General features: G+C 44.8%; 9 protein-coding genes across 19 annotated transcripts; 4 read left to right on the top strand and 5 right to left on the bottom strand.

Annotated features, from left to right (window-relative positions):
• The first annotated feature begins 219 nt into the window (after positions 1-219).
• Positions 220-5,214, top strand: LOC117891278 (palmitoyltransferase ZDHHC15B). Of its 9 annotated transcripts, none has more exons than XM_034796661.1 (8): positions 220-773; positions 835-956; positions 1,117-1,223; positions 1,290-1,536; positions 1,697-1,859; positions 1,919-2,048; positions 3,190-3,288; positions 4,767-5,214. In XM_034796661.1, the coding sequence occupies exons 1-8, from the start codon at positions 638-640 to the stop codon at positions 4,903-4,905; spliced, it is 1,143 nt and encodes a 380-aa protein (XP_034652552.1). In that variant the 5' UTR covers positions 220-637; the 3' UTR covers positions 4,906-5,214. The 9 variants fall into 9 exon arrangements, with proteins under 9 accessions (XP_034652552.1, XP_034652554.1, XP_034652553.1 ...); XM_034796660.1 differs by lacking the exon at positions 4,767-5,214 and adding an exon at positions 3,393-3,681 and having other exon boundaries at positions 221-773; XM_034796663.1 differs by lacking the exon at positions 3,190-3,288 and having other exon boundaries at positions 1,724-1,859.
• Positions 5,215-5,486: 272 nt separating this feature from the next.
• Positions 5,487-7,187, bottom strand: LOC117891277 (putative methyltransferase C9orf114). The gene is made up of 2 exons (XM_034796654.1): positions 6,397-7,187; positions 5,487-6,330 (listed from the first exon to the last, which is right to left on the bottom strand). Exons 1-2 carry the CDS (start codon positions 7,109-7,111, stop codon positions 5,555-5,557), a joined length of 1,491 nt encoding a protein of 496 aa, XP_034652545.1. The 5' UTR covers positions 7,112-7,187; the 3' UTR covers positions 5,487-5,554.
• A 282-nt stretch (positions 7,188-7,469) lies between these two features.
• LOC117891192 (activating signal cointegrator 1 complex subunit 1) lies at positions 7,470-8,876 on the top strand. The gene is made up of 4 exons (XM_034796528.1): positions 7,470-7,725; positions 7,776-7,872; positions 7,932-8,196; positions 8,252-8,876. Exons 1-4 carry the CDS (start codon positions 7,575-7,577, stop codon positions 8,801-8,803), a joined length of 1,065 nt encoding a protein of 354 aa, XP_034652419.1. The 5' UTR covers positions 7,470-7,574; the 3' UTR covers positions 8,804-8,876.
• Positions 8,877-9,162: 286 nt separating this feature from the next.
• On the bottom strand, positions 9,163-20,577 carry LOC117891184 (lysophospholipid acyltransferase 1). The gene is made up of 7 exons (XM_034796510.1): positions 20,210-20,577; positions 12,797-13,020; positions 12,566-12,734; positions 12,318-12,488; positions 11,785-12,132; positions 11,380-11,712; positions 9,163-11,305 (listed from the first exon to the last, which is right to left on the bottom strand). Exons 1-7 carry the CDS (start codon positions 20,303-20,305, stop codon positions 10,445-10,447), a joined length of 2,202 nt encoding a protein of 733 aa, XP_034652401.1. The 5' UTR covers positions 20,306-20,577; the 3' UTR covers positions 9,163-10,444.
• On the bottom strand, positions 14,159-15,683 carry LOC117891190 (extensin-like). Of its 3 annotated transcripts, XM_034796525.1 has the most exons (4): positions 15,526-15,683; positions 15,307-15,464; positions 14,926-15,213; positions 14,159-14,808 (listed from the first exon to the last, which is right to left on the bottom strand). In XM_034796525.1, the coding sequence occupies exons 1-4, from the start codon at positions 15,533-15,535 to the stop codon at positions 14,257-14,259; spliced, it is 1,008 nt and encodes a 335-aa protein (XP_034652416.1). In that variant the 5' UTR covers positions 15,536-15,683; the 3' UTR covers positions 14,159-14,256. The 3 variants fall into 3 exon arrangements, with proteins under 3 accessions (XP_034652416.1, XP_034652415.1, XP_034652417.1); XM_034796524.1 differs by having other exon boundaries at positions 14,159-15,213; XM_034796526.1 differs by having other exon boundaries at positions 14,159-15,006.
• Positions 20,578-21,122: 545 nt separating the features above from the next.
• On the top strand, positions 21,123-21,712 carry LOC117891198 (cytochrome c oxidase subunit 7C, mitochondrial). The gene is made up of 3 exons (XM_034796534.1): positions 21,123-21,283; positions 21,390-21,556; positions 21,614-21,712. The coding sequence occupies exons 1-2, from the start codon at positions 21,200-21,202 to the stop codon at positions 21,504-21,506; spliced, it is 201 nt and encodes a 66-aa protein (XP_034652425.1). The 5' UTR covers positions 21,123-21,199; the 3' UTR covers positions 21,507-21,556; positions 21,614-21,712.
• Positions 21,713-21,788: 76 nt separating this feature from the next.
• LOC117891197 (cytochrome c oxidase subunit 7C, mitochondrial) lies at positions 21,789-22,351 on the top strand. The gene is made up of 3 exons (XM_034796532.1): positions 21,789-21,948; positions 22,012-22,154; positions 22,216-22,351. Exons 1-3 carry the CDS (start codon positions 21,856-21,858, stop codon positions 22,238-22,240), a joined length of 261 nt encoding a protein of 86 aa, XP_034652423.1. The 5' UTR covers positions 21,789-21,855; the 3' UTR covers positions 22,241-22,351.
• Positions 22,332-23,437, bottom strand: LOC117891193 (protein seele). The gene is made up of 3 exons (XM_034796529.1): positions 23,118-23,437; positions 22,877-23,044; positions 22,332-22,814 (listed from the first exon to the last, which is right to left on the bottom strand). The coding sequence occupies exons 1-3, from the start codon at positions 23,206-23,208 to the stop codon at positions 22,498-22,500; spliced, it is 576 nt and encodes a 191-aa protein (XP_034652420.1). The 5' UTR covers positions 23,209-23,437; the 3' UTR covers positions 22,332-22,497.
• Positions 23,438-24,643: 1,206 nt separating this feature from the next.
• Positions 24,644-25,033, bottom strand: LOC117891196 (defensin). Its single transcript, XM_034796531.1, has one exon. It carries the CDS (start codon positions 24,987-24,989, stop codon positions 24,705-24,707), a length of 285 nt encoding a protein of 94 aa, XP_034652422.1. The 5' UTR covers positions 24,990-25,033; the 3' UTR covers positions 24,644-24,704.
• Between the last annotated feature and the right edge of the window lie 1,197 nt (positions 25,034-26,230).

Below are 26,230 nucleotides of genomic sequence, written 5' to 3'. Positions count from 1 at the left end.
ATATCGCAAAGTCAACTGAGACGTCATCACTGTCAGTTACAGGCACCGAAAAATATGATATCAAGCAAATAATATATTCCGCGATATTTTAATATAAATATGATTCTATCATGCCACATCCCTAATTTCTCGCTTTTTCCTTCGGAATACTTACGGTATATTTGGAAAATGAAAAGGTATTTCTCACACGGGTATATTTGATCGATAAATCCACGGTCACACTGTTCGCCACACAAAATTTTGCACACAAGCAGGCGACGAAGTTTTTTTTTTAAATAATAACAAAATGCTATGGCGTTGAGCTAAGCCCAACACTTTCACTTGCCCGTCCACCTGGGGAAGAAAGCAATAGTGTGGTTCTTCAGCAGATGTTCGTACATCCCTTCGCCCCATATCTATGAGTGTTTGTGTTTGCCCATTGCTTCCCAGTGAATCACTAAAAAAAAAGTTAATAGCAACACGCAGCGGAGATAAGAAAGAGTGCGCTTCCAACCGCACCGCCCCCACCCCAACCACCGACTAACCGCAGCGCTTTGCAACAGCCACAGAAGAAGCAGCCCCACAAGTTGTCCCCACGCACGAAGACAACAGGGCCACCGAGGAATTGGCAGCCAAAGTATTTGGTTGCATCAATAGAATGGGCAACGACGATCTCCGGCGGAGAAAGACACCTTGCGGATTTTGCATGGCTGTGTTCAAGTGGATTCCGGTTGTATTCATAACCGCCGTCATTGCCTGGTCCTACTACGCCTATGTCGTGGAGCTCTGCATACGTGAGTAGGCTCAATATGATGATTGCCATTGATTCATTAATTGGATTGCTTTCCTTTGCAGGCAATGCCGAGAACCTCGTGGGGATGATTTTCATGCTGTTCTTCTACCACATAGCTTTGATACTGTTCATGTGGTCCTACTGGAGAACCATAATGACATCGGTTGGCCGAGTGCCAGATCAAGTGAGTGTTGGTGGTGTTTGTGTGATTCACACGCTCTTATCGGCGGCAACCTACCGAAAACTGTTTGCGATAGTGCATGGGGGTGGGGAGGGAAGGTCTAGCCTGGGTTTACCCCTTTCGAGTTTGTCGTACACAAATTAATGTTTCTAATTGTTTCTAGTGGCGGATACCAGACGAGGAAGTGACTCGCCTATTCCGTGCGGATAACCCAGAGACACAGAAGCGCATTTTGAACAGCTTTGCCCGCAGCTTGCCAGTTACCAATCGGTGAGGAGTGGAAGTCTTCGAACTAACTTTGCAAACTAACAAACGATATCCATTTGTATTTTGCAGCACAATGAACGGCTCTGTCCGGTTTTGTGAAAAATGTAAGATCATCAAGCCGGACAGGGCGCATCACTGCAGTGTGTGCAACAGCTGTGTGCTGAAGATGGATCATCACTGCCCCTGGGTGAACAATTGCGTCAACTTCTACAATTACAAGTTCTTTGTATTGTTTCTGGGCTACGCTCTCGTCTATTGCCTGTACGTTGCATTCACCACACTGCACGATTTCGTTCAGTTCTGGAAGGTAGGTGCCGTAAGTTTCGATCTCTTAGACTCTTTTTCGTATTATCCCTGCATGCATGCTTGCCATGCATCCTGCATGAACAGCCAGTAGTTAATGAATGTATTTTTCCGTTTTACTGTATTGTCGGTACATATTGTACCTTGTACCTTGTACTTACTGATAAAACAAGTACGAAAATAATGGTTACTCGGAACAGGGCCAGCTGAACGGCAGTGGCGTGGGCCGTTTCCACATCTTGTTCCTGTTCTTCATATCCATCATGTTTGCCATTAGCTTGGTGAGCCTGTTTGGCTATCACATCTACCTGGTGCTGGTCAATCGCACCACCTTGGGTGAGTATAGCATCACGTGTTTAACTACTATATAATTTACCATCCATCCATCTACACAGAATCTTTTCGAGCACCAGTATTCCGTGTCGGCGGCCCGGACAAGAACGGCTTCAATTTGGGCCGCTATGCCAACTTCTGTGAGGTGTTTGGGGACGACTGGCAGTACTGGCCTTTGCCCATCTTCACCAGGTACGTGGACATCGCCGGTTTATTTACTAAGCACATCTAAGACCAGTCTCTGGCATTCTCTCACTCTCATTTGCATTTTTAATAATACTAATACAAATACTGTTCTGCACCCGAGAAAGCAAAGCTTCTACTCTCTGTCTCTCTCGCTCTTTAGTTGTTGTTTTTGTGCGCTTTTGTTTTTTTTTTATTTATATGATTTGGCAAATTAAAGGCATGCCCCACATCCAAGTCCCAAGTCCATGCATAAGTAGTTTGCCCACCATTTGATACCCACCCCCCTATCCCACAATTGTGAATCTCAAACGTGTGTTCCATGTTCAATGTTCAAGAGCAACAAACAAACAAAACAAAAAACTTATCTAACAAAAAATTTACACAAAATGTAGACTAAATAAAACGTTATATGTCTCTTTTATATCTAAAAATGTGGAGATTAGAAAGCAACAATCGAATGTTGTCCGATCTCTTTTTGTAATTTAGTTGTAAGCAACATCCAAAATTATCATTTCGTTTCTCCCCCGCCCCGTTTCTCTCTGGTTTGTGTTTGTGTAAATAACGAGATGTCCAGTGCCCAGTGGTCAGTGCTATAAATAGAGTTTAGTCCCTTACTAAAAAAAAAAACAATTTAGATGCGAGTTCTCTTCTGAATAAGTAACTAATTTTAAAATTCCGCGCCTAATGCTCTTAACACCTGCTTGAAATTCCGATTACTGCTTGCGGGACTAGGCTTTGCAAGCAGTGCTCTAACACACTAGTTATCTCTGTCTAGCTAATTGTAAAACCCCGTTTGGTTGGTGGAATTTCAAGCAGTTGTCATGCATACAATTACCAAATGCTGAGCGCTCACAAAAGCTTACTAAAATAATATCAGCCACATGCCTCACAAAAAATCAAATGAACTCGTCTCAACACACACACACACACACATCTGTGCAAATTTATAACAATATAATAAAACAACATCAGCAAACAATTACAACAACAACAACAACACCAAGAACAAAAGCTAAACTGTAAAAAAAACCAACGCTAAAATCAAAACAAAAACAAAAACACATTTCTGTTTGCAAACTTTCGTTTAACAAATTACCAAAACCTTTTGCTTATCCACAATTTATGGAAAACGACTTGTTCGAATCAGTCGCGGTGATGGCTTCAGCTATCCAACATCCACCGATCAAAGCGGCGAGGCGCCCACCGTCCAGCGATATGCTGCCATGGGCGACACGACAACCAACAGGTTAGATGGCAATCCAACAGATAAGTTGATTGACGCTATTCCCCTCGACACCACACCCAATAACCATGATCAACCACCACCTCAACACCAACATCCACATCAAGTAAGAAGCCAGAACCAGGCGCAGCCGCAGTCGCAGCCGCAGCAGGCGCGCCACCAGGCCCGTCCAAACTCGCTAAATCTGCAACCCGCACTGGAACTGCCATTGGCAAACGGCCAATCATCAAACTGCAGCACGGCAGCAGTCCCGTCTAGTCAGATGGTCGTTGTCAATCTTGGCACCCTGCCAGAGGATGCCAACGGCTCGGCGGTCATCATCGATATGGTTGGCGATCATAGTGGAGCTGCTGCTGGTGTTGCCGCTCCCAAGGAAGCCTGCCGCCAGCCGAACGGGGATGTCCCACTGAACTAGATCCTGTAACTGTCGCTACGTAAACCCCTTTTAGATACGTATCCCCATGTATGTTTGTTGTATATCTGTGTAAACTGCCAGAACTGTTGCACTTGTGGCCCGTCGTCGTTGCAGTTTGTTTTTTATTGAAATGTATGTAAATTACCACTAAGTTACCTCTCTCTACACATATGTATGTGGGTAGACCATACTCCATACTGGGGGACCATGCCACACACGAGAAAACAAGTAAACGCCCCATAACAAATAGACATCTAAGTAAACTTCTAAGCAATATGTACATTTACTATGTGTGAGAGCCCCTCTTGTCGATGTTTTTAATGGAAATGTAATGGATGGCAATATTAAGTGTTAGTGTAGGGATGAGCGCGAGACCTGAATGTAGGGCAAATGTTAAGGTAGTTCCTAGATAGGGCACCCCACCTCAACATTCACCTAATCGTGCCCATCTCTGGGTTGATCCCGATTAGAGTTAGTGTTCCCCATTCATGTCACCCATGTAGATAGCCAGCCCATCTCCGTGACTTAACCAATGAGATTTCAGCAACTGAATCGAAACATGCACAACCCATACAGAGAATTTCTTATATACATATCTACGATTCAGGCATTTCTTATTGCTTTTAATTAATGTAGTTCTAGTTGGTAACTCACTTACTTATTGCAAGTTGATTTGGGTAGATTCTTTTTTTATACTTTTGATACGATGTTTTAGTTTATTTTTCTATAATTTTTTACCTAAATATATGCGCTTTTATTGCATTTCTGTAAGAAGGGATGAAACGAACTTAAGAAGTATGGAAAATATATTTTAAAGATCAACGAAGAATTGTTTTTAATTTGCCAAAAAAACAAAAAAAATCTCCCTTTTTCTCTCTCTTGGATGGCTTAGCTTCTGTTGCACGGCACCAAGTCAATCCATCAATCAATCAAATACACACGCACACACTACTAATCATGCTCGAATATTTCCCCGACCCAACAAATACATATCCATCACCCTTACAAAATTAAATGTATAAATTGTACCGAAAGCCTGCTCAAATATAATGCCAACATCTCTTAGCTTTGGCGATGGCATTAGCTATCCCATACGACACCTTGAGGACGACTCCGAGACCCTGTTGGGCTACCACAGCGACACACGCATCGAGATGGACGAGGACTTCCTGCCGGAGTCGCGCTTCCTGCACTCGATTCCATAGCCAATCATGACAAGCGACAATGTGGCCACGTATTATATTTAGTGATTTTGTTTTACGGATTTCCTTTTGTTATGTGTAAATACGAGCAGTAATGGACAGAGGATTAACTAGGTCATAATCTTTAAGTTATCAAAGTGTGCATGATGATGAAGATGTTGGGGATGGGATGATGATGATAATGATGCCGATATGTATGGATGAATGTAACAATGTTAATGTTGGTGGGGTGGGAATAAGCACTAGCACTTGCTTGGACATTCGCGATGGAAACTTTAAACTGTATTCAATTAGTGTTTAAGTAGACAGTTACTAGAACATATAACCTTTCGATCAAAAAGTATGTAGATATGTCTGTCGGCATACAGCTCTAGTTATGCAACACAAAAACAAAGCACTGCAATATCCTGAACAGTATATAAATACACACGAGACACGAGTACATGAAACACATACATATATATAAATGTATATCTAGAGTACGTAATATGGTTAACAATTTAGTGGAAAAAAAACAATACAAATCAAATGAAACTCTAAGCTTTGAATGCGCGCATATGCGAGTCGATTCGAGTACGTGTGCATATGTTTCGGAGAGTAATAGCAATACGGTTCAATATATTTACAAAATATAAAAATTCCAAATTTAAACTCAATCAAAACGACTTAATTCATCGTCACTGTCGCTGGCGTTTGTTTTCCTGTTGCCGCTTGTTGTTGGCACCACTTCAAAGTCATCCTCCATGGCGGTCTTTGTCGCTGACGGATCGCCAAACGGATTCGCTGACAGCCTTGCTGGTGCGGCAACAACTGGCTTTGGGGTAGGAACAATTTTCTTTGGAGATGGAGTCGCTTCCTTTGGCGCAGGTTCCTCAGTCACCTCAGTTTCATCTGGCGCTTCCTCTACGAGCTTGCGTTTCTTCTGCTTCTTGCTAATCAATACATCCCGTCCCATAAAAGTGCCTGTGTCCTCGCTGCGCGGCAGCAAGTCACTCAGATCGGTCTCCACATCGGCCAGCTCCGGTTGCAGCTTCTCCTGCAGGGCCGCCAGTGCAATCAGCAGCGCCTCCTCAGTGCGAATGGTGCGTGAGCCTTGACGGGGCAGGACATTCACATAATGGTCGAACAGCATTTCGGGATCATCCACAGTCAACTTATCGTCGTTGGCCAGCGCCTCTTCGAGACCTTGGAGACCGCCGAAGACGATGAGCAAGTGTTTGTATTGAACAGAACGGTTGGGTACCTCGTGGACGTTGGTGCCGCGATCAGAGGTACCTAGCGTTACATCGTAGCTGCTCTCGTATGGCGACTTGGTGAATATGTCCGACAACGAATGGGCGATGCGCACCTGGTATCCCCAGTAGACGCCTGTCTCCCGCCGCGGCTCATCCGGACTGACCAGAGTTCCACGCTGCTTTCTGCTTGTGTCTGTAGGGGTGGGGAGATTAACATTTTAGTCTTTTACCTACTGATAATTCTACAACTGAAACATACCGCTTGATGGATCCATTTTGACAGTTACACGCACCCCTGGCTCAAGGGCCTTGTCGACGAGGACGTCGTTGAGGAGCCCCACGTTGGCGTAGCTCTGTCCGTCTTTGGCCTTCTTGTCGCTAATGACACCCTCGCGGTAGCGAAACTTGCTTTGCTGCCTCAGATGATGGGGGGTGTCCAGAGGATTCAACAGGCCAGAGTACTTCAGGTCCTTGTGCAGAGGAAAGAAGTATTTTCGCAAGTACTGAGGACACTCTAGATACTGCAGGATGCGGGCCAATTGCAGAGAGCTGCTGCGCACCGTGCCAGTCGCATTGCCCTCCGAGTCCTGCTCGTAGCTGCGCTTCGTCTCGCGAGCTGTCGCCAAGCCTACATCGTCAAAGACTATCACCTCGTTGACGCGAAATATGCAAGCGGCCCGAGCAATCTGGCCGGCAACATAGGCCCTCAGCTCTGCGGACTGGGCGTTCTCCAGAATAGAGCCCGGCACTGCTATGCTCAGAGTGGATGGATTGGGCCTGTTCTTCATTGCTTGTGCTGCACTTGCGGCAGCATCTGCCTTGGCTTCCGACTCCTTGGTCTGGTTCATCTGTTTGAGGAGCTTCTCCTGTTTCCGCTGCCGTTTCAGGGCCTTACGCTCTTCGTTTACTTTCTTCCACGACTTGTGGGGTTCCGTGGCCTTGCCATTGCTCACGACTGTTGGGGCGGCTGGCATGACTTTAGTTTAGGTTTGTTTAAACAGCGGTAAAATTTGTTAAAAACAAACTGTGCACGTGCGAAATAACGTCAGTGTGACCAGTTACCAGAATACGCCGATATCCCATTAAATCCACTGGTGGAACTAGTTCGAGTTACTATCGGTGTCCAAAGCGATTTATATTAATCGAACACATCGCTTGATGGTTTTTATTGTCAATTGTTTTAAATGGTTCATTAACTGGTTTAAAAAATAATTCTATTTATTACTTGCCTGTGATTTTGGTTCTTGTACGTTTCATACTTTCTCTCACAATCGCGTCTGAAAATTCCCAAACCATCGATACTATCTATTTTATCTTCGATTTGATGGTGTTCCAGCCCTGTCGCTTGTTGCTTTTCATCTCTCGAATTCTTGTCGATTTCCGGGTTACCCCTGCAATTGAGGGGACGTTTCGCCATTAGTAAATTTTTCAAACAAGATGAGCCGCGAAGTACTCGATCCTCCTGTTCAGGGCATGAGCCAGAACCGCCGCTATCGTGTTAATGTTGTACACGAAGATTTTGGCGGCGACAAGTGGAATGGCGGCAACAAGCAAGGCCGCCCAGCAAACAAGGGCTATGAGGAGCCCGGTATGTGGCAACAGTAGAGTATTTGACTGCATTACAATTCTTGTTCATAGATCTTTACGGCGAAGATGACGACGAGGAAGACCCGGCCGTCGCCCAGATTGAAGAGAATGGTTCTGGCGGCTATAAACTTTCATTCCATGTGTCAAAGTGAGTGTAACAGGCCCGCGCACATGTGCAATGTTCCATTCGAGTCACTCCACTTCCAGATCATTTTATGGCGGACTAATTGGTCTCAAGGGATCGACCAAACGTCGCATCGAGGAAGAAACCCGATCGGAAATTTACATTCCACGCCAGCACGAGGAGTCTTCCAATGTGACAATCAAGGCCAGGGATCGCAGCCAGGTGTGTGCCGCCTTGCGCCAGATACGCTGCCTCGTTGGCTCCCTGCGCAGGAAGATGCGTCCAACCCATTTTCTGGCTGTTCCATTGAACTTTGGCGAAGTGCAGAATGGTTTTCTGGAGCTTAAGGTAACCAGGACGCTGGGACACCAGATCAGCCACTTATTGTGTATTCACTTTGCAGAAAAGCATTTTGGAGGCCCAGTTTCCGGGCATCGACGAGGAACTCTTCATTTCCGAGATCTGTATCCACATAACATTGGGCGTGTACGTGCTGCTGGATGACAACGAGCGCAAGAAGGCGCTGGAGGAGCTCGAGTTCTGTCGCTCCATCCTGGCTGATCTCACAACTCCATTCGAGATGAAAGTCAAGGGTCTGGAGATCATGAACGATGATCCAAGCTCCGCGCGCATTTTGTACGGCTGTGTTGAGGCTCCTGAGCTGCAGAAGTTCGCCGACCGATGCCTCGCCCATTTCCAAACCACTGGATTGGCCGCCACGGATAACAACGAACGCGATTCCATCAAGCTGCACATGACCGTGCTAAACAATCGCTATCGCAAGAAGGCCAACAGTGCAGCCAAGACTCCCAACAGCTTCGATGTGCGCGAGCTACTGAAGCAATTCGGGGACTTTGACTTTGGATCTGCCCAATGTAGCGCCGTTCACTTGTGCGCTCTAAATTCGAGTGGAACTGATGGTTTCTACAAGATTAGTGGCAGTCTTAAATTCTAACAAGTTCCGCTGTCAAGCCTAATCCACTTCTATGTTCATACGTATTCAATAAATTCAAGCACAGAAAAACGTACACATATATAATTTATTTATTGAATATTGTTGCAATTTTTCTCAAATCAGCATTGTATATTTGCGTTTGGACTGCATTTGTTTTACTCCGTGTATAGTGTTTTGGGCTCTGAAAGGTGGCCATCTGTGCATTTCAGGGCTTTCGCTTGGCATTAACTAATTCGGTGCCAAACGAAAGAATTGTGCACAGCAATTTATTCTATTGAATGTTGCTTTTTCTGTTGCTGTTTCGCTTTCACTTCATTTGTATTACAATAAATATAAAAATATATATATTTACTCGTTTATGTGTGAGGATTTGTGGGGTGAAATCTTTTATTGAATTAACAAAAATATGTAATGGGTAAAACAAGATAATAGGTTATATAGGGTGTGTTGTGTCCTTAAAAGCTACAGAGTAGGAAGTCATAGACAAGTGGAGGACATGGGCCTAACTCTAAAGAGAACCAGGTGGCATGAGAGGAGAGTTATATGAGTATATAGATAGATAGATATAGCGGAAGATACCCCATTCACACACACACAAATGCGCACACTTGTAAAAAATTAATCAAATTGAGTGTAAAAAAACGACATCTTGTCTTAATTACTAACATTAACTACGCACAATTTGTGTTTGTTCTAGTTTTTGTCGCCTTGGCTTAGTACTTTTTGTTTTTTTTGTCAATATATCTTCAGTCTAAAGTTAAGTTTTGGTTGAATTTCTCTTGTGTGGTATGTTGCAGCTGTAAGAGGATTTCATTGGTTCTTCGGGCGGGATTTTCACTACAATAATGAGTTTAGAAAATTGTTTTAGTGGCTGGTACATAGACTATATGGAAAACACGCAAACATATATGCATTAGTAGTAGGTATATCCGATTTCTGCACAGTACAGAAATTTGTATATGGAAGATTTCTTAATTAAACGACCGAGTCGCACAGTGCGTCCCAAAAAGCAGCATCAGACAGTTTGATAGATTCTGATAGTGTATGGCTAAACGCTTCTAGTCAAATTCAGTCAGTTGTCGAATATCTTATGAAATTGAAGCTAGGCTCTCAAAGAGATCTAAATACAAAGAAGATTTGGGGGCATGTGCGATATGTGTACAACTGTGTGCATGCTTTGAAACGCACTGTAGGCCGCAGATAGTTTTAACAACAATTAGACTTTTGTTACACACTTAGATACATAACTATTCTCAACATATGCAGTAGGATTTGTGTTGTTTCTTGCCAGATTCACATGCATGTATATAGCGTTTACTTATTTATTAAAAAAGTTACTTTAATTCAAGCAATTCGTATTCAATTCAATTCAATCAAAGATCTAGATTCTAGAATGAAAACCACAGAAACCATAAAAATGTAATGTGTTCGTGGCTTATCTGTTTCTGTGTCTACATTTGAGTGTATTTTGTGTGTGTGTGTTGTGTGCGTAGTGTCTGAAAAAAATCAATCAGGTCTATCCATGGTCCTACTTCATTCCCATTCCCTGCCGTGGCACTCATCTCGTACGTCCTCGTCCTTGTCATCATTGTTATTGGTGTTGTTGATCTCTTTCTCTAGAATTGCTCGCGCTCGCCGCTACTATTTTGCATGACCATTACTGAGCACCGCTGGGAGCACGTTGGCCTGCTGCACCACCGCATTGATCACTTCAATCTCCTTCTTGAGGAAGGCGGCGCTGTTCTCCTCCGCTGCATGATCGGCGCTACCTCCACCAGGTGCTTCGGCGCGTTGTCCGTTCTCATGCACAGAGGATGTGTTGCGCTTGCGGAGTCCCACAGAAGCTGCTGCCGCATCCAGTGGTGCTGTGATGGTGCTGCCACTCGGCAATTTCAATTTGGGAAACTCGATGTCGCGCATTAGATCGTTCTTGAACTCCACAATGCCGCTGACGGTGTCGGTTACAGTCTTATCAATAAATTCCTCAATGTTTTTGGTCTCCGCCTCGAACTTCTCCTTCAATTTGCTGGACAACTGATCCATTTCGCACTGGTCGTGTGGCACGCTAATGGCGTCGCGGGCGTTGGTCGGCGGCTTTGGACTCTTCGGTTGCGGCTGCTGCTGCGGCTGCTTCTGTTGCTGCTGTGGATGATTCGAGGGCTGTGGGCGTGGTTGTAGTATTACATTGTTCTGTTGCTCTTTCTGCTGTTGTTGCTGTTGCTCTGTAAAAAGCTGCTGTGGTGTGTTGTCTTTACATTTAGCTTGCTTATCCTCGTCCTCATCCTCGTTGAGATCATTGCTGCCGGCCAGTGCCGCTGTGGCCACCAGGGGCACCGAGGTCGGTGAGGAGTCCCTGACTCTGGCGTCGGCCGCCACATTTTCGCCATTCTTGGACGAGCGTGCGCTCCTTTCGCCGCGTATAAATTGGGGTAAAATAAATATGATCACTATTGAAATGATGTGAAGGCACAAATAAAATCTCAGGTACAATTTGATGCTGCCCTGTAAATACAAATCGAAAGAGACCATTTAGTTTAAGGATCATCTCCGCATCTGCTGGAGTCGAGAATGCTCACCATAAATTCAAGCAGAACGAATGGGAATGTGGCATAGCCCATCACAATGCGTGTGATTAGACAGGTGAGAATGTCGTAGAACATTCGTGTGAGCTGTGTGCTCTGGAAGCGATGACGGAAGAGTCTGCGTCCCATACGGGCGGCGGTAACCGTCACGGCTCCGGTGGCAAAGGTCAGATAGTAGCCCGGATAGAAGCCATGCCATACGGCACTCAATGCAAAGGTGAGCAGTGTGCCGTACCGCTTTGGCACACGCTCATAGACGAGGGTGCGAAGCCAGCGATTTGTGCCGCAATTCCAATTGTTGATGGCATCGCGCATGTTCGACGAAAACTGCCATGGGACGACAATGGGGATAAAGATTATTTAACGGATAAAAATAGCAAACAGAAAAGATTTCCCTACCTCAAACGACAAGACATTGATGTTGGATATTAGATCCCATTTGGCATTGCCGTCCTTGTCGTAGCCGGCAAAGCCGAGACCAGCGTTATTGCATATCGCATCGGCCAGCAGCCATGCGTGATAATACTTGAAGCGTATGCAGGTGGTTGCCATCATGGCATACCAGTATTTATAGGCCATGCTGGTGTTCTCCAAGAAGTCATCCTCCTTCATATTCTTCACTGGATATAGCTTCACGAACTTCATGAATATGAAGGCGCACACGAGACTGCCAATCACTTTGCGTATCACGGTTTTCGTTGGCGATGGCTCCAGCACCAGCTCCGTTTTGCCATTGTCCAGTGAGCCCTGCAATGTACAAAGGAAATTAATCACTAATGACCATGGCAGGCAAAAGGATGAACAGGAAGCCCCACACAGATGGAAGGGGCAGTGGGTAGAGAAGCCAATTTATGGCAACTAATGAAATCACTGCAGCTTCCATTAGTGGCGACTGCTGCAGACGCTGTGACCTGACCACATAATGCACTTACGTTGCTGGCTGGACGCTTCAGCAGATTGTAGCCCTCTACGAACTCAATGTAGTCCTTGTAAAATACCAGTGGACCGGCCAGGATGCTTTGGAAATGCCACACATACGAGAAGTACTCCAATGCCGATGGCATTTTGCGAATGGCGTGATACTGCTGTGCCTTTGTCAGGTCCTATTAGGAGGAGACGAAATTGTTTTCAGTTTTTTAGAATTGATGGCGAGAGTGCAACTCAAAGTTAATTTACTCACCTCCTCCTCCCGCACGAAACCGTCGTGTATGCTGAAGGCCAGGCTGGTAACCTTTTGTGTGATGATCATTAGTGGCCCGGTAATGTCCAGAGCATAGGATCCATAGTCGTAGAGTTGTCGCATCAGGTGCACGCACAGCAAATAGCTCATGGCCACCAGCAAGACCGCTCTGCAATCTCAGTAAATTAGCGAGAGTTCAAATCAATCAGCGATTCTATGCCTATTCGTTACCTCTGCACAATGCGCGGATCTTGGGTGCGTATGACTATGTAGCAGATTGCCGGTAGACCGGCAATGTGTATTGCCTGCTGGCCAAAGCAAAAATAGCCAAAGGCCAGCCCCATCGACAGCGCGAATGTGTGGCGCAGCTTGCTGGACACCTTGGACGGATGCAGCAGCGAGCGGAAGAGCGAGGCCAGGAAGAGGGCTGATATTTGGCATATTAAAAAGTTTACCTGCAATGCAAAGGAAAATGTTTTGTTATAAGTTGCGTGAATTGTAAAGAAAGGTCTAGGGGTACTGGTTGGCCTTGGGAGAATGCCCTTTCTGGCGGGAGTCTCCCACTTAAATTTAATAGAGAATACGTCAATTTACACGTACATATGTACCTAGGGAAATTAAACCAAGTGCGAGAATCGTAACCAGTTCTCTGTTATAGCGGTGCAATACGATCCCCCTTTGAGATCCCAACCCCAACCAGAACACATGCGGTGTGCACGTGCCTTTTCTGATGTGCAATGGGCATCAGAGAGGAGCAACGATTGCATCTTTTGTCGTCCAATGCTCTTGATCATGATCAAGAATCCGCACAATCACAAACACGCTTTGTGATCAATGTTCGATTGATGCAGTGGTGATCCCCCTTGGCCTTGGCGCGAGTGGGTTGGCTTTTAGTTCAATGTAAATTCTACGTGAATTTCGTTCTCGGCGATGCCCTTTGCCAGCTGCCAGCTGACATTGAGAAACGAGAGCACCGCAGCAGCGACCATTCAAATAGATATTTATTTATGATCTTTTTTTTTCGCCACTCACGCTCGTGCCTGTCAATGCATAAACAACGATTGGGGTGGGGTGGGGTGACAGGCCCTGCTGAATTGGGTTCGGTAACAAGCACATGATATAAAGCCCATAATTGATATCAATTGCTTGCCACTCGCTCAACTTGATTTTGAGCTCGTTTGAAACGCATTTTACTTTGTTGCTGATAAGGTCCGATAGGGAGAGGTCCACCAGCCTCAGAACAACAGAGAACGAACCTCAGGACCCCTGGCGATTCATTGACAATTCATAAGCCCGAAGGCCAAGCGGATGCCGCGATTACCACTGTGCCTTATCAGGGACAATGTTGTGTCTACTCAACTCTGAAAATTTATTAATAGTTGTACGTAAACATATTAAATATATACACTTATATATTCGTACATATCTGTTCCAGACTGTAATCAGTTTTTACATTTGCCGCAAATGTTAATCACAGATTTTAAGTTGAATCTTAAGTTGAAATCGAATCTTGGAGTCAATGACTTCAAACGCGCGTCTTTAGCTTTCTGTTGTTGTTTTCTGCTGATGTTGGTGTAGCAGATGTTGGTCAAATGTTTGATTAGATTGCTATTTATTGAGTGGATTACTGTTGGTTAGGATACACGTTGATATACATGTTGCACGTATCATATCCGCTGATCCTTTCGTCTTCAGTTGCGCTTGGCGGGACAATTCAGCACCAGGCTGCGACGGCGGCACTTGCCTTCCTCCAGGTCGAACCACTGGCCGGCTCTGCACTTGTGCAGCACTCGGTGTCCGCTGCGGCACTCGTAGTAGCGGCGGCAGTGCTTCTCGTCCTGCAGGTAGCTGCCGTCAGCCCTTCCGCTGCACTCGGCGTCTCCAGTTGTGGTGACGCTGGAGACGCTGGTGGAGCCGGAGAAAAGATCTAACAGAGGCTTGGGAATGAGCTTCTCGATCAGGCTGGCAGGTGTTGTGGCAGCCGTTTCACAGGGTGTTGTTGTTGTTGTGGAACATGTTGTTGTTGTTGTAGTACACGGGGGTGTTGTTGTACACGGTGGTGGCGGAGGTGTTCTTGTACAAGGTTGTGGAGTCGTTGTAGTTGTGGTACAGGGGGGAGGTGTTGGCGTACACGGTGGTGGAGTTGTTCGTGTACACGGTGGAGGCGTTGTTGTTGTTGTGGTGCACGGTGGCTCAGGTGTTGGTGTGCACGGTGGCGGAGGTGTTGGGGTACAAGGTGGTGGTGGTGGAGGTGTTGGAGTACACGGAGGTGGAGTCGTTGTTGTTGTTGTGGTACATGGTGGCTCAGGTGTTGGTGTACAAGGAGGTGGTGGTGGAGGTGTTGGAGTACACGGAGGTGGAGTCGTTGTTGTTGTTGTGGTACATGGTGGCTCAGGTGTTGGTGTGCACGGTGGCGGAGGTGTTGGGGTACATGGTGGTGGTGGTGGAGGTGTTGGAGTACACGGAGGTGGAGTCGTTGTTGTTGTTGTGGTACATGGTGGCTCAGGTGTTGGTGTACAAGGAGGTGGTGGTGGAGGTGGTGGTGGAGGTGTTGGAGTACACGGAGGTGGAGTCGTTGTTGTTGTGGTACATGGTGGCTCTGGGGTTGGTGTACACGGTGGCGGAGGTGTTGGGGTACAAGGTGGTGGTTGTGGTGGTGGTGGTGTTGGGGTACACGGTGGTGGAGTCGTTGTTGTTGTTGTGGTACATGGTGGCTCTGGTGTTGGTGTACATGGTGGTGGAGTCGTTGTTGTTGTTGTGGTACATGGTGGCTCTGGTGTTGGTGTACACGGTGGCTTGAGGGTGGTGGTGCTGCACGGCTCCTGAGGGTCTGCAGGCGGCTGAGCAATGCTGTGCGAGTCTGCGACTACTGCCACAAGGGCCAGCAGAAGGAGGCTTGCTGAAAATGGAATCGTCATTAAGTCTAAGGACCTACTCGTTCCTAACACTGCGACACTTACAAAAATTCATTGAAAACTACAGGCAGCTCGAAAGGATAACTAACTGCAGTTGGTTACTTTACCGCTTTCGCTTAGGTGCTCTGAAGACTTCTCCGAAGCACCGGCCTTTTATAGTCACCCGTTCAATGGTCGACTCAAGTGGTCTCCGTGTATCTGGGTCCACCGACAAGCAAGTGACCACATTTCCTGATAATTTTGGACCAATTTGCAAAGTGCATTCGGCTTTACAACTCCGTTGTCAGAGAATAACTTCCTTCCTTGCATTATAGCTTCAATGCGTCAAAGTACCTCAAAACCATAACAACTAACCAAATATTTCAGGATAATCATTTAAAATTTGACTTGGACGGTGATAGATAATACCCAAATTCCATATACATATGTATAATCTAAAAAAAATAACAAATTGTGGTTTAAATATCGACAACTCACTGTACCAGTAGTTTCTCCTTTTAGCTATCTTTTCAAAACACTTTGCTAGCATCTTACAAGTTCTGTTCTCAAATTTCGTAATTGCCAAGGTACACGTCGGACTGTCGATAAGAGTTGTATACTCAACGTGTACATATTAGTGTACGAATATAAGATATAAGACATATTATCTCGAAAGCAATGTCCAACCAAGTATGACTGTAAAAATAAGTATATACATATGTACCTCCTCGCGCCACAGGTCAAAGACAAAGCCACAATGGCCTGATGGGCTAGGGTCTTTCATCATATCGATAAGCGCAATTCGTGTGAGGTTTGTTTCCTTCGTTATCATCAAATGCCGAGTAAAGAGTTGAATTACAGAACTGATTAGAAGGTACACACGCACATAAGTGTATACAATTAGCCGATAAATTTTGGCGTGTACACTCCGCAGAAAGGCCACAAAGTACAAAATAAGTCTCCCCATACAAATACGCAGTGTTGTAATCATCATCCAATCCATCCATCCATCCAAAGAGCTCATGCGCAATTATTCGAGTTGGCAATGCTCTGGGAAAAACCGGTTAACTGGGAAGACAAACTGCACAAAAGCCAGCCAGCACTGCCACCGCAATACCAAATGAAAGGAAAATCTTGCTTAAGAATAATATTTCAAGTCGAAATACAGTGGAAGTAGCTCGCGGATGGGATTAGGCCCCAACAAGTGGGTGGGCGGCGGCATTTTGTTAAAGCAGGAGAGCAACAATATCTAGCTCGAGTTCATGATAAATGCAAGAGTATACGGAAGAAACTCATCTGCCTGCTTGGGAGCATGCTTGGTTTCACCTTTTGATTCAGATTGAGCCAGACAGTTTTGATGGTTGGGGTATGCCCTACCTGAGGGCTTCTCAGCTGACCTCGAAAACGGGTCTCTGTCAAGTGCTCAAGGTGAAATAATTAAATTGAGCATAAAAACAGTGAGCCAATCGAATTTCAACATTGATATTGAATTTCTGGTCACGCAATGCTAAGGAAGCCCCCCTTGCATTTCGATTGTCAGCTGTTTTTGACATGCTGCAATCGAAGGGTGGCATTTCAAACACGATTTTATGCACTAGAATAGCAAATAGTTTAAAGAGAAATCTTTACCCCTCTTTCGTGACTTGTCTTCCTGCCTTTGCGACGCGGCTGTTTGCGCTATTGTCTGAAACTTGATGTGAAGATAAGACGTTGCTATAGTTTCAGGCCAACGGACGGACAACAATGCAGCTTAGGGGAAACTATTTGCGTGCTCATCTTCCTATTGTTCTATGGCGTTCTTCAGAGTAGAGCTTTGTAGGGCTGACAAGGGCCTAAATTGCAACAGAATGTTGTACAAGAGCTGCCAGTGCTGAAGCCCATCAGTCAACTAAAATGTTTATGGGCAAAACACGAATGCAGGCAAACACACAGCAAACATGCACCACAAATGGAAATATAACCATAAATAATTTAATAAACAGGGGAAGAGGCAGTGGCGGAGGCGAGAGCGGGAGTGCGCCAAGCAAGCGCGTACCGAAAAGTGGCGTGATCACTATAAATAAACCAAAAACAATAAAAGCAACAACAGAAATATCGTTCCCAATGCGAACGTACGATAAAAAGCAAGAGTGCGAGTAGAAGACAAGAAGGTGAAGACAAAGAACAAAGAATCAAGAAAGCTCTAGGTTATCTCAACGCAATAAAAAAAAGTTATACTGTGGAACAAAAGCGAGAGTAACCGATTGGCTCGGCTTGAAATTGCTTCCATATATGTGTACTTATGGTTTTGTTTGATATACCCAGCATAAAAATGTAGCCCAGGGTATGCAAACAACCGTTATATGCTAAAATGGCGCCACCAAAGACCAAACTCAGGGAAAAAGAAGAGGCGGCAAGTGACAACCGCACAACAGCCGCCGCGTGCTGCTTTCAACAGAGTTCACAACATCTGGCATCCCACTCAAGGTCATAGAAATAATAATTTATTACAATCTATGCATATGGAGGGAGAGTGGGAGTAAGAATGAGTGTGCAGAGAGCACAGCGCAACAATTGGTCACACATGCCAAATGGCCGCCTCTCTCTCTCTCTCTCTCTTTGTCAATTTACCGGTGCTGCTCTCTTAACCCTTTTGGCCCGACGCCATGCATTACAATTACCAATTTATATTTATTTCAATTGATTTACACTTTGCATTTTGATCGACCGGTTCAATTTCCAGTGCTACGCAGTGCCACAGCAGATAGAAAAGTTGTGAAATATAAATATTATACATACATATGCACGTACATTTATACAACAACAAAAATGAGTTGTTTATTGCTGTTTATTAATAAAAGAAAATACACACACAAACATCATTGTGCATGTTGAGGAGTAACCGTGGGAGGTGCGCTGAGAGAGAAAAGAGCGAGAAAGCAAATGAAAACAAACTGTTTATGGGTTGAGAAAATATGCCGCCATTGACCGGCCGGGACTGCAGCAACAGCTCATTGGAGCCGATCAATACTGTCAGCATTATAATGCCATAGAATTACATACATATTTATACATACATATGTAAATGCTTTCGGGATGAGGCAATTCCTCGAACAATTGGCTAATTCACCGGCATTGCGCATTTGCGTGCTTCAACCTTCGATTTAAATGTACATAATAAAACTAATAAAACATTTCGTGATAATGATACGTCAGCTAATAGTGAGCTCTTTCCAAATGTGTCATACACCCAAACATCCATCCGCTGCCATCAGGAGGAAGTTAAGTAGCTCCTAAGACACCCTGCAACTCTGATTCATGAGCGGAGCTGGGTGGGGTCTAGCAGGGGACAATAATATCAGCTGAGCCGCCACACAGAGGCGTGAAAGAGAGCGCGCACACACACACACATACATATGTATGTACGCCGACGCTCGCTCACATTTACTGTTGCTGCCATTTGTTTGCAAACAAAAGAGCTAAAATTCAATTATCGTGGAGCTCTTTGCGGGAAGGGGGTTGTTAGGAGCCATGATAAAAGTCGGTTAAATCGAATTTCAAGTATCTTTTGATAGAGACAACGGACAGCCAACCATTTTTCGAGTATGCGTGCTTCAATATCAGCCAAATTCGCACTTTATTAACACGTATGGACTACATACACATGCATACGCATAGGTGGACGGCGGCGCCTTTACATCGGATGTTGGTATTAGGTCATCAGCATTGAAAATATTACTACTCAGTAGAGTATATTACGAGTATGGCCATCATTTCATTCGAAGTGCTAAAAGGTTTTTGCTGGGCCAGCTAATATACCTAAAACGGATTTGGGCCAGGCCCTAAGCGCTGCGGATAAATGCATACAAATGCATGAATGAATCACACTTTTATTTCTCTCGTTCTTCACCTATGTACATATGTATGTATGTATTTACATTCGTATGTAGTTGCCGTTATGCAAATGAGATTACGGTCAGCGGGTGAGAGAGTGGCACAAAGAAACACATGCAGAGTGTGAATATGTGTACATATACATATTTATGTATATATGTAAGTGCGACACTTGGCGATCAATTGCCCATGACATCCCCCCGAACCAGCCACCCCCACTCATACCTTTGTTAAATGATGCAAAAATCTTTAACTATCCCGAAACCAACGATGCGTCAAGATGAGTCCAATGTACAAAATGTCACGGCGGCGCATATTGTGTAGTTTACTTTTGTTCTAAATTGGAAGCGTACAGCGTGGAAAATTCCACAGATTATTCTTGGCGAGTGTCAACAGCCACCGCACCCCTCTCCACCCCTGATAAGAAAGTGGGACACCGAAAATCATTCACGTTTTGCATGCATCAAACTTAAATTTACATCTGTAGTTGTTGCTCCTTTCAGCCGGCAGACCAATTGAGGAATGTGGTATTAACACTTTAGGAGCACAGTTAAAATTTTCAATTTCGCGCTTAAACAACCCGAACAAACGGTAAAAAAGCTGGTAGGCTTGAACAGAGGATAACCGGCACATTTAACCTTCGTTTTGATTAACACTTTCTTTATTTTGTTGCTAAGGAAAGCACATTCCTTCCAGATCACTGCAGAATTTACCTTTTAAGTACTGAGCTTTGTCTGCAATATTAACACTCAACACATGAATACTTGTATGTATATAAGCACAGATAAACACGCACACGTGCACACACCCGTTTGATTTATGTGTGTAGATGGCATGGGAACGGAACGGATCGTAGCGGAGAGTTATAAGAACTTACCAAATCAACAGAGAGCCCCACCATGTCGGCCAGCCAGGTAAAGGCATGGCTCCCATTGTATAAATCATTCTCAATAAACTTGGGCGATTCGAGCATTTTGCCAGTGTTCGTTCTCCTTGTTGCTGTCTTGACTGCTACTCCTACTCCTCACTACTTCATTTGTGCGATTTTTTCGAATGGAAAAATTCTGTATGTACCGAGTCACAGACACTTTGTGCGAGCGCCCCCGAACGATGACACCCTCCTGTTGGGGCGCGAAACTTTGCCGACGCCGCGAAACGTTTACTTATAATTTTGTGCAATATTTTCGAATTTATTAATTTTTGGGTGTTTACGATTCCGTCCGTCAAAATGTTTACGAATCCGTCAGTGTGACCGCGAAATTATCGATAGAATATACCGTCAGGGCCTCGTAAATATACCAAAATATACTATTGCATCTTCAAAATATACCGTAGTCTTAAAGCAGATTCCTCGCTTTTGAGAAAGCGGAGATAGGATTAGGTCAGCAGAGAGAGCAAGATATTCTCTACTCTCTCCTCATTTTTGCGTCTCAATTTGAGCTCAGAAATCCCACAGAAATATACCAAATATACAAGCACCATTCCTCGACTTTAATGTTCTACTTGATAAAACTAGCTAGTTACTAGTCTGAGCGCTAAGACTACAATTTTATCCGATTTATCAATAATTTCTCCATAAGATTCACTAGTGCTCAATTGTTTAAAATATCCTGAAAAGTATATAATTTAACTAAAATGGTCACCCTGCTTGACAACATTCGAACATTCTGAGACTATTTAGGGCTGTCAAATTTGCCGACGATCGAATGTCCTACAAAAAATAATCGGTATTTTTGTGCGATACGCAGACCTATCGGTTGTATTTTCCAATGGTATCGATATCGACCCCTTGTCATCTCTAATTTGCGCACCACCAACACCAAGTTCTGTGTTTCTGTAATTTTTACTTGAAAATTTGAATATCAAAATGTTGGGCCGCAGCAGTGTCATTGCACGCAACTTCTCGCAATCCATGGTCCGCTTCAGCGGTCATGGTGGCGTTCCCGGAGAGGTGAGGCAAAGGAATTCAATAAAACCCATTGGTTACATAATTGCAAACGCTCAAATCCCTTACGGAAAATCAATGATATCATTGGAAAATTATGTTTGAATTTCAGAATCTGCCCTTCGGCCTGACAAACAAGTACAGGATCACCGCTCTGTTCACCATCGGCTGTGTTCTGGGCTTCGGCTCTCCCTTCCTGATCGTCAGACACCAACTGCTGAAGAAGTAAGAGGCGCTCCCCCCCAAGTGGCCATCGCGCAGCCAGCAGCAACAACAAATGTAAGGTTAGTTGTTTCAACTGCAAACATTTGCTTAAACATTCTCTTGTTCTTGCAGATGTAAGATGCTTTGTAGGTCCAGCCAGGCGGTGCAGTGTGTTACAGTGTTAAGTGTAAAGTGGAAACGAAATAAAAGTTGCCCCCAACTGTAAACCAAGCGGATCAATGTTTTTCTTTAGCTCTAAGTAGTAGGCCTGGGCCTTTTGCTTTCTATCTCACATTAAATAATAGTTGTTGTTGTCAGCAGTCGACGCTCTCACAAAAAACTAAACTTTAAATTGTAGACAAAAAAATATAATCATGTGGCCTACACTGCGTTCCTCGGTGCGCAATATATGCGCTCCGCTGAGTCGCTCTTGCCATCACGGCTACTCGGGAGGTTGTCCGGGTGTGGTAAGTAGGCAGAGTTTTCGTGCGTATCCCTAATCTAATTCCTACACTCCTGGCGACTTATAGAATTTGCCCTGGTCGAAGGGAATGCATAACCCGATGCGTTTCACGCTGTTCTGGGTTATTATTGGCACTGTGGGCTTTGGTGCTCCATGGTTGGTTGTGCGCCACCAGATGCTCCGTAACACAGGTGGACCACCACCAGAACCGTAAGTACTATCAGATCAGAGCGGTCAAACGCAGCAACCCAAGAAATTAATTCTATTCCAGCAAATCAGAGGAGCAACACAAGTAGCATGAAGAACACATCGAACACAACAGTCTGCCTAACTACATTTAGAACACTTAACATGTGCATTAGAAGCGAATAAAAACCACACAACATATTACTGGAGGGCATTGCACATTGTTTTGATTTATATTGTCGTAACTAGTTTTTATGTATATTAGTTTCGTTTGAAAGTTCAGTCCGGATCAGCGCATGTCGCTGCATAACACAATGGTGATGATCATGGAAATTCGTTAGAGGAATTGACTAGGGGAACTGCATCTTTAGAGCTCCTCCTTTTCGGCAAAGTCGTATTCATCCTGTACGGGCGCCTCGTCACAGTATTTGGCCTGCTCTGAGCAGATTTTGATGTCCAAATCATTACCCAGCTCCTCGGCCTGGAATGCTTTCAGAAAGATCTCGTCATTGTCCTCCAGCACCTCGTTGCAAAAGTGGCCCAGGCTTTTGTTGAGATCACCGTCTTGCACGAAATCGACCAATGATGACTCCGGATTCATCTGGCCATTGACTATCATCTTCAGCAGTGTGAACTTGCCGTTGCTCTTGTAGGTGGCCTTCAGGTAATCATCCATTTTTTCACCTGCCAGGAGGTTATTGAAACGTTACGAGTTATTGCCGATGCTTTGATGTATTGCCACTTACAGATCTTCTCCATGAGCTCAGTGAGGAACATCTCAGACTTGATCAGGCGTACACGCTTGCTCGCCGAATTTCCCTGCGCATCCAGACGGAAACCACTCACATCGACCTTCTTATTGGCATCCTCCTTGGCAATGGCTTCTTCCAGCTCTAACACTGTGGCCTTGCAAACTGTAAGAAACAGATAAGATCCGATTTAGGAGCGTGCCAACAGGTCCGCATCAGCCTGTTGCTGCCTCCTTACCGTGGCACTTGACTTCCTTGGACGTGAAACTGTAACCTTGGGCCACCACCACGAGGCAGCACAATAGTAGAGGTAGGGTCTTGCTCAGCATGTTTTAAAACTATGTAACAATAATTTAATTAACAAAAACTAATAGTTATTGCAATTATTGGCTTCTTGGACCACGTCAGCACAGCGCGTGCGATTTGAAAGTGCGCGAATAGATAGCGTCTACCGTGGGATATACGACTTTAGAGCTACGTGGACTATGTAGTTCAATTACTCTAATCAGCAGTGTATTTAAATATGCTGCGGGCTGCGGGGAGACGGTAATAATAAATAAACTAAATATTCGACTAAAGTAAATAAAGTCTGACAATCAGTATGAGCGCCGAGCTATCGATAAAATATACCGTCTGCCCTGACATATATACCAAAATATACCTTTCATTTTAAAAATATACCGTAGTCTAAAATCATATTCCTCGATTTTGATGTTCTATTTGATTTGACTAGCTTGCAAAAACTTTTAACACTGAAACAATAATTTAATCCGTTTGAGGAATCAATTTAGCTTATTTGACATACTCCTTTTTTATTGAATTGTATACTTTATGACTTTATACAATGAATTTTACAATGAATCATTGTGTGAGAGAATTTCGCCGCAGGGGCCTGTGTGTGTGTGAGAGAGTATTTAATCGCTGCAGCGAATTGGATGGACGCACGATGATGAATCCGCATTGACATCGACATTTTCTTGAAAATAGACGTTGTCGTTTTTCAACACGAATTAGGAAGAAGAGCTAGCGCGGGTCTTTTAAATTTACCAGCATCGATCACAGCAGAAATCGTGCGATTTGCACAATATTTTTGACCGAGACTGTCTGCCGCAGTGCTCCCGCCTGGGCCAGAGAGATGATTGTGGCCCTCCCAGCGCTGATAACTTGAAAAGTCTCATTGTAAATAGAGAATTACTCGTGTGTGGTTCGCGCTGCGCTTCTCAATATAAATGCAATCGAGTAATATAGTTAACCGGGAAATTATTGGTTCACGCGTGCTCGCGGGCACTGTTCTGTGTTCATTTCTACATGCTCTTATTAACAATTTCGTCTCGCGAGATCCCCTATAATTGGCGTTAATTGAGTGTCTGTCTCTGCTTTTGTTTCTGTTTCTGTGTTTTGTGTCGCATGTGATATGTGTTCGTGTGTGTGTGTGTGCGTGTGTCGTTGCGGTCGTGTGTGGGATCTCTGGGGGAGGTAGGGCCTGCGCCTGCCCCGACTGTTTGCTTGGTTAATTGATAAGAGTGAATTGTGCATTTAGTTTTGCAATATTGATAGAGCGAACTGCCGCCTGCCCGCTAAGCGAAAGTGCAGCTGGAATTGCTGTGAAACATCTACCAAAAGTAGTCGGTTGTTGTGGTGCGATTCAGTTGACCCCTCTACGAATATTTCTGATCCCCAATCGGCGATAAGAGATCATTCATTCAGCACTTAATTATCACAATTGTCATGAATGGATCACTATGTTCGCTCAGCACGTGCTCATTGAGGTTTTTAATGTACTGTTAACTTTATTTTCAAGATTAAAACTCATTCCGCATCAGGATTAATGACGGCAGACACAAACAGCTTTGTTGTTGCAGTGTCCACCCTTGTAGCCTTTTGCCAGGCAGTGGGCGGCGCAGGCCGTGTGCTTTACGTTCCACTTCGAAAGCAGATCGCAGGTGGCTCGCTTCTGGCGACTGTGCACGGAGACAGCCTGGACGGGTTGCTCCATCAGTTGAACCAATGGTTTGGCCACATCCTCCACGATGGGCTCCTCTGGCAGCGGTGTAGACTTCACCAGACACAACACAGCCAAGGAAATAGCAAGGAAAATGATGAACTTCATTCTGGAGTCTTCGAAGAGTTGATACTGTTCTGTCTGATCGTGGCATCTGTGCCTTTTTATAGCAAACTTCCCAGCGTATTGTCTGAGCGATTCGCCTAGGGACTCCCACTGGTGTGGCCTACTCCCATCTGTCATCTATTTATGCACGGACACGTCTCGGGGGATTTTATTTGATTGAAAGTACTTCCACAATGAGATGGAAATCCCGCGGTCTCGGTACATTTATTAATGGTATTGCCAATATTGGCCATCCCAAAAGATAACAGAGAAGACAGACTGTTTGAGCTTATCATGTGTCATCCCTTTTATTGGGATCTAGTGGGAATATTGGGATATTGGAAATACAAAAGTTGCTGTAGCTTTTTAGCTCCGCAAATCTTTCAGGATAAAATGCAAACATAGCAAAGTCCCAAAATGTGCCAATCTCATTCAAAATATTTCTTATAAAGGCGATCATGTACACATAATTTGCTGATTTGGTGGAAATTATAATGGCTTCAATTTCTAAGTAACTGTTAAAGCCGCTCCACCATCCGAATTGTTGCAGATGCAGATACAGATTCTCATATACAGATACGCAAAACGCAAGACAATAAATAATTTCAACCGAAAAAGTTCTTCATAAAGAAAGACAAATAAACAAACAAGACTCACAAAATGATTAGTTGGCCACAACACATAAGGCGGGTGTATTGTATGTGTGTCTGTGCGTGTGTATCTATATCTATATCTGCATCTGGTTCTGGACTGAACCGACCTGAACCGACAATCCCACGGGCTGTAGCCTGTAGTTGTAGCTGTCGCAGTAGCAGGGCCATGCCATGTTGTCTCTGGCTCTCGCCCTCAAGTGCCCCTTGTCGCTGCCTGTTTACCTTTGTTATCGACCATGTTGTGTATTGAATTTGGCGTCATACTGTCTGGCCTGGCCCGTCTTCCCTCTCCACTGTACTTCAGTTAACCTCCTCCTCCTTCTCTTTATACTCCCCCCCCTTCTGCTCCTTGGCATGTTCGATCGTAAAAGAAGACCACAAAACTGAGTGTGGAACCAGAGTGAAGGCGGGGGGCAGCCGAAAACAATGCCTGAGAGGAGAGGGTCGGCTATCGCTGCCGTCAGACTGTCTGGCAGGTTTCACACCGAAACGAAGATCGGCTGACCGGGGGACGTACAGGGGATCTTGCCTCCTTCGATTCCAGCAGCAGCAGCAGCAGCAACACCAGCTCTATAAATCACAGACGTGCGA

This window comes from Drosophila subobscura, chromosome E (assembly GCF_008121235.1).
Source record: "Drosophila subobscura isolate 14011-0131.10 chromosome E, UCBerk_Dsub_1.0, whole genome shotgun sequence".
In the NCBI taxonomy this organism is placed as follows: domain Eukaryota; kingdom Metazoa; phylum Arthropoda; class Insecta; order Diptera; family Drosophilidae; genus Drosophila; species Drosophila subobscura.
This window is presented reverse-complemented; position numbering and strand designations above follow the sequence as displayed.

Coding starts and splice junctions, on each gene's coding strand:
- LOC117891278 (XM_034796655.1), top strand. CDS start 638: ATGGGCAACGACGATCTCCGGCGGAGAAAGACACCTTGCGGATTTTGC. Junction 774..834: donor TGTCGTGGAGCTCTGCATAC/GTGAGTAGGCTC, acceptor TTTCCTTTGCAG/GCAATGCCGAGAACCTCGTG. Junction 1,860..1,918: donor GGTCAATCGCACCACCTTGG/GTGAGTATAGCA, acceptor CCATCTACACAG/AATCTTTTCGAGCACCAGTA.
- LOC117891277 (XM_034796654.1), bottom strand. CDS start 7,111: ATGCCAGCCGCCCCAACAGTCGTGAGCAATGGCAAGGCCACGGAACCC. Junction 6,331..6,396: donor CAAAATGGATCCATCAAGCG/GTATGTTTCAGT, acceptor CCACCCCTACAG/ACACAAGCAGAAAGCAGCGT.
- LOC117891192 (XM_034796528.1), top strand. CDS start 7,575: ATGAGCCGCGAAGTACTCGATCCTCCTGTTCAGGGCATGAGCCAGAAC. Junction 7,726..7,775: donor CAAGGGCTATGAGGAGCCCG/GTATGTGGCAAC, acceptor TCTTGTTCATAG/ATCTTTACGGCGAAGATGAC. Junction 7,873..7,931: donor CTTTCATTCCATGTGTCAAA/GTGAGTGTAACA, acceptor CTCCACTTCCAG/ATCATTTTATGGCGGACTAA.
- LOC117891190 (XM_034796524.1), bottom strand. Junction 15,214..15,306: donor CCACAACAACAACAACGACT/CCACCACCATGT, acceptor CCACCACCACAA/CCACCACCTTGTACCCCAAC.
- LOC117891184 (XM_034796510.1), bottom strand. CDS start 20,305: ATGCTCGAATCGCCCAAGTTTATTGAGAATGATTTATACAATGGGAGC. Junction 12,735..12,796: donor GATCCGCGCATTGTGCAGAG/GTAACGAATAGG, acceptor CTGAGATTGCAG/AGCGGTCTTGCTGGTGGCCA. Junction 12,133..12,317: donor TGAAGCGTCCAGCCAGCAAC/GTAAGTGCATTA, acceptor TGTACATTGCAG/GGCTCACTGGACAATGGCAA.
- LOC117891198 (XM_034796534.1), top strand. CDS start 21,200: ATGTTGGGCCGCAGCAGTGTCATTGCACGCAACTTCTCGCAATCCATG. Junction 21,284..21,389: donor ATGGTGGCGTTCCCGGAGAG/GTGAGGCAAAGG, acceptor TTTGAATTTCAG/AATCTGCCCTTCGGCCTGAC.
- LOC117891197 (XM_034796532.1), top strand. CDS start 21,856: ATGTGGCCTACACTGCGTTCCTCGGTGCGCAATATATGCGCTCCGCTG. Junction 21,949..22,011: donor CGGGAGGTTGTCCGGGTGTG/GTAAGTAGGCAG, acceptor GGCGACTTATAG/AATTTGCCCTGGTCGAAGGG. Junction 22,155..22,215: donor GGTGGACCACCACCAGAACC/GTAAGTACTATC, acceptor ATTCTATTCCAG/CAAATCAGAGGAGCAACACA.
- LOC117891193 (XM_034796529.1), bottom strand. CDS start 23,208: ATGCTGAGCAAGACCCTACCTCTACTATTGTGCTGCCTCGTGGTGGTG. Junction 23,045..23,117: donor CAAGGAAGTCAAGTGCCACG/GTAAGGAGGCAG, acceptor TGTTTCTTACAG/TTTGCAAGGCCACAGTGTTA. Junction 22,815..22,876: donor TGAGCTCATGGAGAAGATCT/GTAAGTGGCAAT, acceptor ACCTCCTGGCAG/GTGAAAAAATGGATGATTAC.
- LOC117891196 (XM_034796531.1), bottom strand. CDS start 24,989: ATGAAGTTCATCATTTTCCTTGCTATTTCCTTGGCTGTGTTGTGTCTG.